The sequence below is a fragment of the Carcharodon carcharias genome (assembly GCF_017639515.1).
Source record: "Carcharodon carcharias isolate sCarCar2 chromosome 36 unlocalized genomic scaffold, sCarCar2.pri SUPER_36_unloc_2, whole genome shotgun sequence".
Classification (NCBI taxonomy): Eukaryota; Metazoa; Chordata; class Chondrichthyes; order Lamniformes; family Lamnidae; genus Carcharodon; species Carcharodon carcharias.
Window position 1 is genome coordinate 631,084 of NW_024470737.1, and position 16,057 is coordinate 647,140.

Here is a 16,057-nt window from a genome sequence, read left to right on the forward strand (position 1 = left end):
CCTCCCTATCTCTGTAACCTCCTCCAGCCCCTACACCCCTCCCTATCTCCGTAACCTCCTCCAGTCCCTACACCCCTCCCTATCACTGTAACCTGCTCCAGCCCCTACACCCCTCCCTATCTCTGTAACCTCCTCCACACACTGCACCCCTCCCCATCACTGTAACCTCCTCCAGCCCCTACACCCCTCCCTACCTCTGTAACCTCCTCCAGCCCCTACACCCCTCTCCATCTCTGTAACCTCCTCCAGCCCCTACACCCCTCCCTACCTCTGTAACCTCCTCCAAACCCTACACCCCTCTCCATCTCTGTAACCTCCTCCAGCCCCTACACCCCTCCCTATCTCTGTAACCTCCTCCACACACTACACCCCTCCCCATCATTGTAACCTCCTCCAGCCCCTACACCCCTCCCTATCTCTGTAACCTCATCCAGCCCCTACACCCCTCTGGTTCCCTTCCCGATTCTCTTCAATCTGTGTCCCCTCTGGTTACCGACCCTCTTGCCCAGTGGGAACAGTTTCTCCTTATTTATTCTGTCCGAACCCCTTTCCTGATTTTGAACGCCTCGATTCAATCTCCTCCCTGAACCTTCTCCGCTCTAAGGAGAACAATCCCAGCTTCTCCAGCCTCTCCACATGAACTGAAGCCCCTCATCCCTGGTCCCACTCGGGGTCAATCTCCCTCCGCACCCTCTCCCTCGATATCCTTCCTAAAGTGTGGGGCCTGGAACCGTTCTCCCACTGGGGCCTAACCAGGGGTTTATACAGGCTTTAACAGAACGTCCTTGCTTCTGTCCTCAATGTCTCTTCGGATGAACCCCAGGGTTCCATATAAAGCCTCCTCAACCTGTCCTGCCACTTGGAATTCACCAAGGAGACTTTGCCTTTGCTCCAAGAGAGTGTTCAACCTCATACCCCAACAGCCCTGGAACTGTCTGCTTTCAATTGGCTGTTGTCTTGAATTCACCCTCCCAGCACCAAAATCACCTCAAGTTGGAGGGGCCGAATGGTCTTCTCTGGTCCCTCTCGTTGCTCTCAACATGGCTTAAAGCCGCACAACACTGCCCTCTGCTGACACACTGAAGAACAACGGACCTCGGCAGCCTGTGTGACTCGAGCGTGGCGATTCCCACAATCCAGTCTCATTCCAACTGCCCCACTCCCCACCCAGCACCCAGCCCCACCGCCACTTGCCACTTCCCCATTCCAGGCCTTTCCCTTTGCTGCTCTGTCCATGTTGATCACTGGTGCAGTCAAAAGGTCGTGGATTCAAGTCCCACTCCTGAGCCCCATAACCCAGCCGAGATTCCTGGTACCAGTACTGAGGGAGTGCCGCACTGTCGGAGGGTCAGTACTGAGGGAGTGCCACACTGTCGGAGGGTCAGTACTGAGGGAGCGCCGCACTGTCGGAGGGTCAGTACTGAGGGAGCGCCGCACTGTCGGAGGGTCAGTACTGAGGGAGCACCGCACTGTCGGAGGGTCAGTACTGAGGGAGCACCGCACTGTCGGAGGGTCAGTACTGAGGGAGCACCGCACTGTCGGAGCATCAGCGCTGAGAGAGTGCCGCACTGTCGGAGGTGCCATCTTTCAGGGTGAGATGTTAAACCGAGGGCCCCGTCTGCCCTCTTGGGTCAATGTGAAAGATCCCATTCCCCTCAGGCCTTTCCCCACCTGAGGACATCCTGAAGCATTTCACAGCCAATGAGGTGCTACATTTTGCTGTGAGGTCACTGTTGTAAAGGAGGAAACAGGACAGCGAATTTGCGCAGAGCAAGATCGCAAAACGGGATCAACCATGATAACTGAGCGTTACGAGCTGAACGTTACGAGCTGAGCGTTACGAGCTGAGCGTTACGAGCTGAGCGTTACGAGCCGAGCGTTACGCGCTGAGCGTTACGAGCTGAGCGTTACGTGCCGAGCGTTACGAGCTGAGCGTTACGAGCTGAGCGTTACGAGCCGAGCGTTACGCGCTGAGCGTTACGCGCTGAGCGTTACAAGCCGAGTGTTACGAGCTGAGCGTTACGAGCTGAGCGTTACGAGCTGAGCGTTACAAGCCGAGCGTTACGCGCTAAGCGTTATGTACTGGGACGTGGGCAGAACTCTCCTGCTCCATTTCCAACAACGGCCATGGGATCTTCTGGGGGGGACAGAGAGAAGGGGACACCAAAGGGGGGGGTGTGGGGAGATTCTGGTGGGGGGGGGGTAGTGAGGCAAGAGTCCAGGGGGGTGTGGGGGAGAAACCTGGGTAGTGATGTGGGTGGGAGAGGGGCTGTTATTGGGGGTTGGGGAGAGACCCGGGCAGCGATGGGGGGGTTAGGGAGAGGCTGGGTGGGTAGGAAGGAGGAAGCCGAGGTGGGGGGGTGGAGGGGAGGGAGACAGTGAGGTTATTCTTGGCCTCTCAGTGGGTTTATTTCTTTTTCTTGAGTGAGCAGTACAGCGTCAAGAAACAGCAGAGCCCGTCTGAATAAAAATTACACCCATCTTTATTCCAGCAGCGCAGAACAGCACACGTGCACAGTGGAGGGGGGGAGACACACGTCAGCTTCAATTCCTCTTCTTCTTGGGAGTCTTGCTGGCGAGGGGAGGGGGGGGTCCTGCCTGATACAGGGTGGCAGACAGCTTGTTAACGTAGTACAGTCCGATCATGGAAAAGATGAAGCTACAGAGAGAGAGAGAAAGAGAGAGGAACCACACCATTAGTCAAAGGTCATGACTGATGACCCTGCTCGGGTCAAAGGCTCAGCTGACCGAATAATCCCCTCGACTGAAGCAGCCCGTGTCCAAATGCAGCAAGACCTGGACAATATCCAGGCTCGGGGCTGACAAGTGGCAAGTAACATTCACACCACAGAAGTGCCAGGAAATGACCATCTCCAACAAGAGAGAATCCAACCATCACCCCCTTGACATTCAATGGCATTACCATCACAATCCCCCACTATCAACATCCTGGGGGTTACCATTGACCAGAAACTGAACTGGACCAGCCATATAAATACTGTGGCTACAAGAGCAGGTCAGAGGCTGAGAATCCTGCAGTGAGTAACTCACCTCCTGACTCCCCAAAGCCTGTCCACCATCTACAAGGCACAAGTCAGGAGTGGGATGGAATACTCCCCACTTGCCTGGATGAGTGCAGCTCCCACAACACTCAAGAAGCTCGACACCATCCAGGACAAAGCAGCCCCGCTTGATCGGCTCCCCATCCACAAACATTCACTCCCTCCACCACCGACGCACAGTAGCAGCAGTGTGTGTACCATCTACAAGATGCACTGCAGCAACTCACCAAGGCTCCTTAGACAACACCTTCCAAACCCACGACCACTACCATCTAGAAGGACAAGGGCAGCAGACACATGGGGAACACCACCACCTGGAAGTTCCCCTCCAAGCCACTCACCATCCTGACTTGGAAATATATCGGCTGTTCCTTCACTGTCGCTGGGTTCAAATCCTGGAACTCCCTCTCTAACAGCACGGTGGGTGTACCTACACCACAGGGACTGCAGCAGCTCAAGAAGGCGGCTCACACCCACCTTCTCAAGGGGCAATTAGGGATGGGAAATAAATGCTGGGCCCAGCCAGCGACACCCACATCCCATAAATGAACAAAAAAAACTGCTGGAACAGAAACAGAAATAGCTGGAAAAACTCAGCAGGTCTGGCAGCATCAGTGGAGAAGAGCAAAGTTAACGTTTCGAGTCCTCATGACCCTTCAACAGAACTAAGTAAAAATAGGAAAGGGGTGAAATATAAGCTGGTTTAAGGTGGGGGGATGGGGGGAGAAGTGGGGGGGGGCGGTGGTGGTGGGTGGTTGTAGGGACAAGCAAGCAGTGATAGGTGGAGATAACCAAAAGATGTCACAGACAAAAGGACAAAGAGGTGCTGAAGGTGGTGATATTATCTAAAGAATGTGCTAATTAAGATTGGAGAGCAGGACAAGCAAGGTACAGATAGCTCTAGTGGGGGTGGGGTGGGGTGAAATAAACCATGGGTGGAATACATTTAAAAATAATGGAAATAAGTGGGAAAAGAAAAATCTATATAAATAATTGGAAAAAACAAAATGGAGGGGGAAGAATCGGAAAGGGGGTGGGGATAGAGGGGAGAGTTCATGATCTAAAATTGTTGAATTCAATATTCAGTCCGGAAGGCTGTAAAGGGCCTAGTCGGAAGATGAGGTGTTGTTCCTCCAGTTTGCATTGGGCTTCACTGGAACAATGCAGCAAGCCAAGGACAGACATGTGGGCAAGAGAGCAGGGTGGAGTGTTAAAATGGCAAGCGACAGGGAGGTCTGGAGGAGTGGACCAGGGTGTCCCGAAGGGAACGGTCCCTATGGAATGGTGCCGGGTGGGGAGGTGGGGGGGGTGGTGGGGTGGGGGTGGGGTGGGGGGGTGAAGGGAAGACGTGTTTGGTGGTGGCACCATGCTAGAGTTAGCGGAAATGGCGGAGGATGATCCTTTGAATGCCTGTCTCTTTATGGGGTATGTGGAACATTCCTTGTTCCAGTCCTACTCCAGCCCCCTTCCACAACTCTTTCTCCAGTACATCGATGATTACTTCGGTGCTGCTTCATGCTCTCGCCGGGACTTGGAAAAATTTATTAATTTTGTTTCCAATCTCCACCCTCCATCATTTTCACGTGGCCCATCTCTGACACTTCCCTTCCCTTCCTTGACCTCTCTGTCTCAATCTCTGGTGATAGACTGTCCACCAATATCCATTACAAACCCACCGACTACCACAGCTACCTCGACTACAGCTCCTCACACCCCGCTTCCTGTAAGTACTCCATCCCAATCTCTCAGTTCCTTCGCCTCCGTCGCATCTGTTCCGATGATGCTACCTTCAAAAACAGTTCCTCTGACATGTCCTCCTTCTTCCTTAACCGAGGTTTTCCACCCATGGTCATTGACAGGGCCCTCAATCGTGTCCGGCCCATCTCCCGCGCATCCGCCCTCACGCCTTCTCCTCCCTCCCAGAAACATGATAGGGTCCCTCTTTGTCCTCACTTATCACCCCACCAGCCTCCGCATTCAAAGGATCATCCTCCGCCATTTCTGCCAACTCCAGCATGATGCCACCACCAAACACATCTTCCCTTCACCCCCCGTCGGCATTCTGTAGGGATCATTCCCTCCAGGACACCCTGGTCCACTCCTCCATCACCCCCTACTCCTCAACCCCCACCTATGGCACCACCCCATGCCCACACCAAAGATGTAACACCTGCCCCTTCACTTCCTCTCTCCTCACCGTCCAAGGGCCCAAACACTCCTTTCAAGTGAAGCAGCATTTCACTTGCACTTCCCTCAATTTAGTCTACTGCATTTGTTGCTCCCAATGTGGTCTCCTCTACATTGGAGAGACCAAACGCAGACTGGGCGACCGCTTTGCAGAACACCTGCGGTCTGTCCGCAAGAATGACCCAGACCTCCCTGTCGCTTACCATTTCAACACTCCACCCTGCTCTCTTGCCCACATGTCTGTCCTTGGCTTGCTGCATTGTTCCAGTGAAGCCCAACGCAAACTGGAGGAACAGCACCTCATCTTCCGACTAGGCACTTTACAGCCTTCCGGACTGAATATTGAATTCAACAACTTTAGGTCTTGAACTCCCTCCTCCATCCCCACCCACTTTCTGTTTCTTCACCCTTCCTTTTGTTTTTCCAATAATTTATATAGATTTTTCTTTTCCCACCGATTTCCATTATTTTTAAATCTATACCTTTTATGCCCTTTTAGTCTTATTTCACCCCACCCCCACTAGAGCTGTACCTTGAGTGCCCTGCCATCCATTCTTAATTAGCACATTCGTTTAGATAATATCACCACCTTCCACACCTCTGTGTTCTTTTGTCTGTGACATCTTTTGATTATCTGCTCCTATCACTGCTTGCTTGTCCCTACAACCACCCCCACCACCCCTTCTGCCCCCACACACCCCCCACCTTAAACCAGCTTATATTTCACCCCTCTCCTTGGATTCAACCAGTTCTGCTGAAGGGTCATGAGGACTCGAAACGTCAACTCTTTTCTTCCCCGCCGATGCTGCCAGACCTGCTGAGTTTTTCCAGGTAATTCTGTTTCTGTTTTGGATTTCCAGCATCCGCAGTTTTTTGTTTTTAAAAACACTGCTGGCCCTGCCAGGCACCTCCTCCCTCCTCCCTCCTGAGGTGGGGAAACTCCCTGCGCAGGACTTTGATCCCTCCTAATCCTACCCGCCTCTGAAGATGCGGAACCCTGAGTCAGGCTATTCGACTGCCTGGGCCATCACCTGAGCACCAGAACTCCACGCAGGGAACACTTGGTTGATTTCCCCAGCAGGAACCAAGGTGGTACACTGCAATTCAGCAGCTTTCAGGCATGTACCACGAGATCACGGATCTGCCCTGATGACAAACCCTCACCAACCCCTCTTTCAGCAGGTTCAGGGCACCACACCTTCAGCATCAACTGCCCTTGGAGAGAGCAGAGTATACATTTACCAGAATTATACCAGGGCTATGGGGAGAGAGCAGGGCAGTGGGATTAGTCTAGGATTGATACAGGGCTATGGGGAGAGAGTGGGGCAGTGGGATTCGTTTGGGGACTGATACAGGGCCATGGGGAGAGAGCGGGTCAGTGGGATTAGTCTGGGATTGATACAGAGCTATGGGGAGAGAGTGGGGCAGTGGGATTAGTTTGGGGATTGATACAGGGCTATGGGGAGAGAGTGGGGCAGTGGGATTAGTCTGGGATTGATACAGGGCTATGGGGAGAGAGTGGGGCAGTGGGATTAGTTTGGGGATTGATACAGGGCTATGGGGAGAGAGCGGGGCAGTGGGATTCGTCTGGGATTGATACAGGGCTATGGGCAGAGAGTGGGGCAGTGGGATTAGTTTGGAGATTGATACAGGGCCATGGGGAGAGCTGGGCAGTGGGATTCGTTTGGGGTTTGATACAGGGCTATGGGGAGAACGGAGCAGTGGGATTAGTTTGGGGATTGACACAGTACTATGGGGGAGATAGTGGGGCAGTGGGATTAGTTTGGGGATTGATACAGGGCTATGGGGAGACAGCGGGACAGTGGGATTAGTTTGGGGTTTGATACAGGGCTATGGGGAGAGAGCGGGGCAGTGGGATTAGTTTGGGGATTGATACAGGGCTTTGGGTAGAGAGCGGGGCAGTGGGATTAGTTTGGGGATTGATACAGGGCTTTGGGGAGAGAGCGGGGGAGTGGGATTAGTTTGGGGATTGATACAGGGCTATGGGGAGACAGCGGGACAGTGGGATTAGTTTGGGGTTTGACACAGGGCTATGGGGAGAGAGCGGGGCAGTGGGATTAGTTTGGGGATTGATACAGGGCTTTGGGTAGAGAGCGGGGCAGTGGGATTAGTTTGGGATTGATACAGGGCTATGGGGAGAGAGCGGGGCAGTGGGATTAGTTTGGGGATTGACACAGGGCAATGGGGAGAGACCTGGGCAGTGGGATTAGTCTCGGATTGATACAGGGCTACGGGGAGAGAGTGGGGCAGTGGGATTAGTTGGGGACTGATACACGGCTATGGGGAGAAAGTGGGGCAGTGGGATTAGTCTCGGATTGATACAGGGCTATGGGGAGAGAGTGGGGGAGTGGGATTAGTTTGGGGATTGACACAGGGATATGGGGAGAGAGCGGGTCAGTGGGTTGCCTCAAGGAAAAGCCGGGAAACGCTCTGATAGCTGAATGGCCTCCTTCTTTGCCCTGTAATATTTATGATCCATTTAGACAGAGTGAGGTGATTGCTAGGCCATGAACAGATACTTACCAGGTAGTGACGCACACCCGGTGGATCAGGGCCGATGCAAAGAGAGACAGCAGCAAACACACTGTGACTAGGACAAAAGGAAGAGACAATTCAGCTCTGAATAACCCGCATACCACAGCCAAGGGATTTATTCAATCTCAGGGCTGCACTGTTAAAGATCACAACTCAAAATGGCACCAGGCCTGTTTTTAAAGGAGCAGGGAGGGGGTCGTTCACATCAGGTGTACTGGTTCACTCTGCACAGCACATCAAGATCCACTTGCTTCTCTGCATTCTCCCAGAGTCCCTAACGTTGTCTACACTTCTTTCAGCCAGGCCAACATTGGGAGAATCACACACTCCAGAGAGCCCCAGTAAATACTGACAAACTCCCCGAGAGACGCGGTAAATACTGACACACTCCCCGGGAGCCCCCTGTAAATACTGACCCACTCACCGGGGACCCCCTGTAAATACTGACACACTCCCCGGGGACCCCCTGTAAATACTGACACACTCCCCGGGGACCTCCTGTAAATACTGACACACTCCCCAGGGACCTCCTATAAATACTGACACACTCCCCGGGGACCCCCTGTAAATACTGACACACTCTCAGGGTTCCCTGTAAATACTGACACACTCCCCGGGGACCCCCTGTAAATACTGACACACTCCCCAGGGACCCCCTGTAAATACTGACACACTCCCCGGGGACCCCCTGTAAATACTGACACACTCCCTGGGGACCCCCTGTAAATACCGACACACTCCCCAGGGACCCGCTGTAAATACTGACACTCCCCAGGGACCCCCTGTAAATACTGACACATTCCTTGGGGACACCCTGTAAATACTGACACACTCCCTGGGGACTCATTGTAAATACTGACACACTCCCTGGGGACCCCCTGTAAATACTGACACACTCACCGAGAGACCCGGTAAATACTGCCACACTCCCCGGGGACCCCCTGTAAGTACTGACACACTCCGCATGACCCCCTGTAAATACTGACACACTCCCCGAGAGACCCGGTAAATACTCACACACTCCCCGGGGACCCCCTGGAAATACTGACACATTCCCCATGACCCCCGGGAAATAGTGACACACTCACCGAGTGACCCGGTAAATACTGACACACTCCCCAAAACCCCCTGTAAATACTGACACACTCACCGAGTGACCCGGTAAATACTGACACACTCCCCAAAACCGCCTGTAAATACTGACACACTCACCGAGTGACCCGGTAAATACTGACACACTCCCCGGGGACCCGCTGTAACTGCTGACACACTCCCCGGGGACGCCCTGTAAATACTGACACACTCCCCGGGGACCGCCTGTAAATACTGACACACTCCCCAGGACCCCCTGTAAATAGTGACACACTCCCCCAGAGACCCGGAAACTACTGACACACTCCCCGGGGACGCCCTGTAAATACTGACACATACCCCGGGGAGCCCCTGTAAATACTGACACACTCCCCGGGGACTCCCTGTAAATACTGACACACTCCCCGAGAGACCCGGTAAATAGTGACACACTACCCGGGGAGTCACTGTAAATACTGACACACTCCCCGGGGAGCCCATGTAAATACTGACACACTCCCCGAGAGACCCGGTAAATACTGACACACTACCCGGGGAGTCCCTGTAAATGCTGACACACTCCTCGGGGAGTCCATGTAAATACTGACAAGCTCCCCGGGGACACCCTGTAAATACTGACACGCTCCCCGGGGACACCCTGTAAATACTGACACGCTCCCCGGGGAGTCCCTGTAAATACTGACACAGTCCCCGGGGAGTCCCAGTAAATACTGACACACTCCCCGGGGAGACCCAGTAAATACTGACACACTCCCCGGGGACCCCTGCAAATACTGACACACTCCCCGGGGAGTACCTGTAAATACTGACACACTCCCCGAGAGACCCGGTAAATACTCACACAATCCCCGGGGACCCCCTGTAAATACTGACACACTACCCGGGAAGTCCCTGCAAATACTGGCACACTCCCCAGGGACCTACTGTAAATACCGACACACACCCCGGGGAACCACTGTAAATACTGACACACTCCCCGGAGACCCCCCTGTAAATACTGACACACTCCCCGGGGACCCCATGTAAATACTGACACACAACCCGGGGACCAACTGTAAATACTGACACAGCCCCCGAGAGACCCGGTTAATAATGACACACTCCCCGGGGACGCCCCGTAAATACTGACACACTCGCCGGAGGCCCCCCTGTAAATACTGACACACTCCCCGGGGACCCCCTGTAAATACTGACACACAACCCGGGGACCAACTGTAAATACTGACACAAAACCCGAGAGACCCGGTTAAAACTGACACACTCCCCAGGGACGCCCTGTAAATACTGACACACTGCCTGGGGACACCCTGTAAATACTGACACACTCCCCAGGGACCCCCTGTAAATACTGACACACTCCCCGGGGACCCCCTATAAATACAGACACATTCCCTGGGGACACCCCGTAAATACTGACACACTCCCCGGGGAGCCCCTGTAAATACTGACAAACTCCCCGGGGACCCCCTGTAGATACTGACACACTCCCCAAGAGATCCGGTAAATACTGACACACTCCCCGTGGACACCCTGTAAATACTGACACACTCCCCGGGGACCGCCTGTAAATGCTGACACACTCCCCGGGGAGTCCCTGTAAATACTGACACACTCCCCGGGAAGTGCCTGTAAATACTGACACACTCCCCAGGGACCCACTGCAAATACTGACACACGCCCCGGGGTATCCCTGTAAATACTGACACACACCCCAGGGAACGCCAGGAAATACTAACACACTCCCAGGCGACCCCCTGTAAATACTGACACACTCCCCGGGACACCCTGCAAATACTGACACACAACCCGGGGACCAACTGTAAATACTGACACACTCCCCGAGAGACCCGGTTAATACTGACACACTCCCCGGGGACACCCTGTAAACACTGACACAACCCCCGGAGACCCCCTGTAAATACTGACACACTCCCTGGGGACACCCTGTAAATACTGACATACTCCCCAGGGACCCCCTGTAAATACTGACACAATCCCCGGGGAGCCCCTGTAAATACTGACACACTCCCCGGGGACCCCCTGTAAATACTGACACATTCCCTGGGGACACCCTGTAAATACTGACACACTCCCCGGGGAGCCCCTGTAAATACTGACACACTCCGCAGGGACCCCCTGTAAATACTGACACACTCCCCAGGGACCCCCTGTAAATACTGACACACTCCCCAGGGACCCCCTGTAAATACTGACACACTCCCCAAGACAACCGGTAAATACTGACACACTCCTCGTGGACACCCTGTAAATACTGACACACTCCCCGGGGTGTCCCTGTAAATACTGACACACTCCCCGGGGACCCGCTGCAAATACTGACACAATCCCCGGGGAGTCCCTGTAAAAACTGACACACACCCCAAGGAACCCCAGTAAATACTAACACACTCCCCGGCGACCCCCTGTAAATACTGACACACTCCCTGGGGTTTCCCCTGTAAATACTGACACACTCCCCATGGACCCCTTGTAAATACTGACACACTCCCCAGGGACCCCCTGTAAATACTGACACACTCCCCAAGACATCCGGTAAATACTGACACACTCCTCGTGGACACCCTGTAAATACTGACACACTCCCCGGGGAGTCCCTGTAAATACTGACACACTCCCCGGGGTGTCCCTGTAAATACCGACACACTCCCCGGGGACCCGCTGCAAATACTGACACACTCCCCGGGGAGTCCCTGAAAAAACTGACACACACCCCAAGGAACCCCAGTAAATACTAACACACTCCCCGGCGACCCCCTGTAAATACTGACACACTAACCGGGACTCCCTGTAAATACTGACACACTCCCCGGGGACCCCTTGTAAATACCGACACACTCCCCGGGGACCCCCTGTAAATACCGACACACTCCCCGGGGACCCCCTGTATACACTGACACACTCCCCGGGGACCTACTGTAAATACTGACACACTCCCCGGGGACCCCCTGTAAATACTGACACACTCCCCGGGGACCCGATGTAAATGCTGACACATTTCCCGGGTACCCCCTGTAAATACTGACACACTCCTCACGGACCCCCTGCAAATACTGACACACTCCCCAGGACCCCCTGTAAATACTGACACACTCCGCAGGACCCCCTGTAGATACTGACACACTCCCCGAGAGACCCGGTAAATACTGACACACTCCCCGGGGACGCCCTGTAAATACTGACACAATCCCCGGGGAGCCCCTGTAAATACTGACACACTCCCTGGGGACTCCCTGCAAATACTGACACATTCCCTGGGGACACCCTGTAAATACTGACACACTCCCCGGGGAGCCCCTGTAAATACTGACACACTCCGCAGGGACCCCCTGTAAATACTGACACACTCCCCAGGGACCCCCTGTAAATACTGACACACTCCCCAAGACAACCGGTAAATACTGACACACTCCTCGTGGACACCCTGTAAATACTGACACACTCCCCGGGGAGTCCCTGTAAATACTGACACACTCCCCGGGGTGTCCCTGTAAATACAGACACACTCCCCGGGGACCCGCTGCAAATACTGACACAATCCCCGGGGAGTCCCTGTAAAAACTGACACACACCCCAAGGAACCCCAGTAAATGCTAACACACTCCCGGGCGACCCCCTGTAAATACTGACACACTCCCCGGGATTCCCTGTAAATACTGACACACTCCCCAGGGAGCCCTTGTAAATACTGACACACTCCCCAGGGACCCCCTGTAAATACTGACACACTCCCCAAGACATCCGGTAAATACTGACACACTCCTCGTGGACACCCTGTAAATACTGACACACTCCCCGGGGAGTCCCTGTAAATACTGACACACTCCCCGGGGTGTCCCTGTAAATACTGACACACTCCCCGGGGACCCGCTGCAAATACTGACACACTCCCCGGGGAGTCCCTGAAAAAACTGACACACACCCCAAGGAACCCCAGTAAATACTAACACACTCCCCGGCGACCCCCTGTAAATACTGACACACTAACCGGGACTCCCTGTAAATACTGACACACTCCCCGGGGACCCCCTGTAAATACCGACACACTCCCCGGGGACCCCCTGTAAATACTGACACACTCCCCGGGGACCTACTGTAAATACTGACACACTCCCCGGGGACCCGATGTAAATGCTGACACATTTCCCGGGTACCCCCTGTAAATACTGACACACTCCTCACGGACCCCCTGCAAATACTGACACACTCCCCAGGACCCCCTGTAAATACTGACACACTCCGCAGGACCCCCTGTAGATACTGACACACTCCCCGAGAGACCCGGTAAATACTGACACACTCCCCGGGGACGCCCTGTAAATACTGACACAATCCCCGGGGACCCCCTGTAAATACTGACACACTCCCTGGGGACTCCCTGCAAATACTGACACACTCCCCAGGGACCCCCTGTAAATACTGACACACTCCCCAGGGACCCCCTGTAAATACTGACAAACTCTCCAGGGACCCCCTGTAAATACTGACACACTCCCCGGGGACCCCCTGTAAATACTAACACACTCCCCGGGGACCCCCTGTTAATACTGACACACTCCCCAAGAGACCCGGTAAATACTGACACACTCCCCGTGGGCCCCCTGTAAATACTGACACACTCCCCGGGGACACCCTATAAAGACTGACACACTCCCTAGGGACACCCTGTAAATACTGACACACTCCCCGGGACACCCTGCAAATACTGACACACAACCCGGGGACCAACTGTAAATACTGACACACTCCCCGAGAGACCCGGTTAATACTGACACACTCCCCGGGGACACCCTGTAAACACTGACACAACCCCCGAGACCCCCTGTAAATACTGACACAATCCCCGGGGAGCCCCTGTAAATACTGACACACTCCCCGGGGACCCCCTGTAAATACTGACACATTCCCTGGGGACACCCTGTAAATACTGACACACTCCCCGGGGAGCCCCTGTAAATACTGACACACTCCGCAGGGACCCCCTGTAAATACTGACACACTCCCCAGGGACCCCCTGTAAATACTGACACACTCCCCAAGACAACCGGTAAATACTGACACACTCCTCGTGGACACCCTGTAAATACTGACACACTCCCCGGGGTGTCCCTGTAAATACTGACACACTCCCCGGGGACCCGCTGCAAATACTGACACAATCCCCGGGGAGTCCCTGTAAAAACTGACACACACCCCAAGGAACCCCAGTAAATACTAACACACTCCCCGGCGACCCCCTGTAAATACTGACACACTCCCCGGGATTCCCTGTAAATACTGACACACTCCCCAGGGACCCCTTGTAAATACTGACACACTCCCCAGGGACCCCCTGTAAATACTGACACACTCCCCAAGACATCCGGTAAATACTGACACACTCCTCGTGGACACCCTGTAAATACTGACACACTCCCCGGGGAGTCCCTGTAAATACTGACACACTCCCCGGGGTGTCCCTGTAAATACCGACACACTCCCCGGGGACCCGCTGCAAATACTGACACACTCCCCGGGGAGTCCCTGAAAAAACTGACACACACCCCAAGGAACCCCAGTAAATACTAACACACTCCCCGGCGACCCCCTGTAAATACTGACACACTAACCGGGACTCCCTGTAAATACTGACACACTCCCCGGGGACCCCTTGTAAATACCGACACACTCCCCGGGGACCCCCTGTAAATACCGACACACTCCCCGGGGACCCCCTGTATACACTGACACACTCCCCGGGGACCTACTGTAAATACTGACACACTCCCCGGGGACCCCCTGTAAATACTGACACACTCCCCGGGGACCCGATGTAAATGCTGACACATTTCCCGGGTACCCCCTGTAAATACTGACACACTCCTCACGGACCCCCTGCAAATACTGACACACTCCCCAGGACCCCCTGTAAATACTGACACACTCCGCAGGACCCCCTGTAGATACTGACACACTCCCCGAGAGACCCGGTAAATACTGACACACTCCCCGGGGACGCCCTGTAAATACTGACACAATCCCCGGGGAGCCCCTGTAAATACTGACACACTCCCTGGGGACTCCCTGCAAATACTGACACATTCCCTGGGGACACCCTGTAAATACTGACACACTCCCCGGGGAGCCCCTGTAAATACTGACACACTCCGCAGGGACCCCCTGTAAATACTGACACACTCCCCAGGGACCCCCTGTAAATACTGACACACTCCCCAAGACAACCGGTAAATACTGACACACTCCTCGTGGACACCCTGTAAATACTGACACACTCCCCGGGGAGTCCCTGTAAATACTGACACACTCCCCGGGGTGTCCCTGTAAATACAGACACACTCCCCGGGGACCCGCTGCAAATACTGACACAATCCCCGGGGAGTCCCTGTAAAAACTGACACACACCCCAAGGAACCCCAGTAAATGCTAACACACTCCCGGGCGACCCCCTGTAAATACTGACACACTCCCCGGGATTCCCTGTAAATACTGACACACTCCCCAAGGACCCCTTGTAAATACTGACACACTCCCCAGGGACCCCCTGTAAATACTGACACACTCCCCAAGACATCCGGTAAATACTGACACACTCCTCGTGGACACCCTGTAAATACTGACACACTCCCCGGGGAGTCCCTGTAAATACTGACACACTCCCCGGGGTGTCCCTGTAAATACTGACACACTCCCCGGGGACCCGCTGCAAATACTGACACACTCCCCGGGGAGTCCCTGAAAAAACTGACACACACCCCAAGGAACCCCAGTAAATACTAACACACTCCCCGGCGACCCCCTGTAAATACTGACACACTAACCGGGACTCCCTGTAAATACTGACACACTCCCCGGGGACCCCTTGTAAATACCGACACACTCCCCGGGGACCCCCTGTATACACTGACACACTCCCCGGGGACCTACTGTAAATACTGACACACTCCCCGGGGACCCGATGTAAATGCTGACACATTTCCCGGGTACCCCCTGTAAATACTGACACACTCCTCACGGACCCCCTGCAAATACTGACACACTCCCCAGGACCCCCTGTAAATACTGACACACTCCCCAGGACCCCCTGTAAACACTGACACACTCCACTAGAGACCCGGTAAATACAGACACACTACCCGTGAGGC

At 54.3% G+C, this 16,057-nt stretch overlaps 1 protein-coding gene across 1 annotated transcript in view; it reads right to left on the bottom strand.

The window, feature by feature from the left end:
• Positions 1 to 2,461: 2,461 nt before the first annotated feature.
• The window catches only part of krtcap2 (keratinocyte associated protein 2), a 40,968-nt gene continuing 27,372 nt past the window's right edge, over positions 2,462 to 16,057 (bottom strand). The window contains exons 4-5 of the mRNA XM_041181751.1: positions 7,794 to 7,860; positions 2,462 to 2,659 (exon numbers count right to left, since the gene is read on the bottom strand). Of these exons, the coding sequence (XP_041037685.1) occupies positions 2,545 to 2,659; positions 7,794 to 7,860 (182 nt within the window). The 3' untranslated portion in view covers positions 2,462 to 2,544. The remainder of the gene's footprint in view (positions 2,660 to 7,793; positions 7,861 to 16,057) is intronic.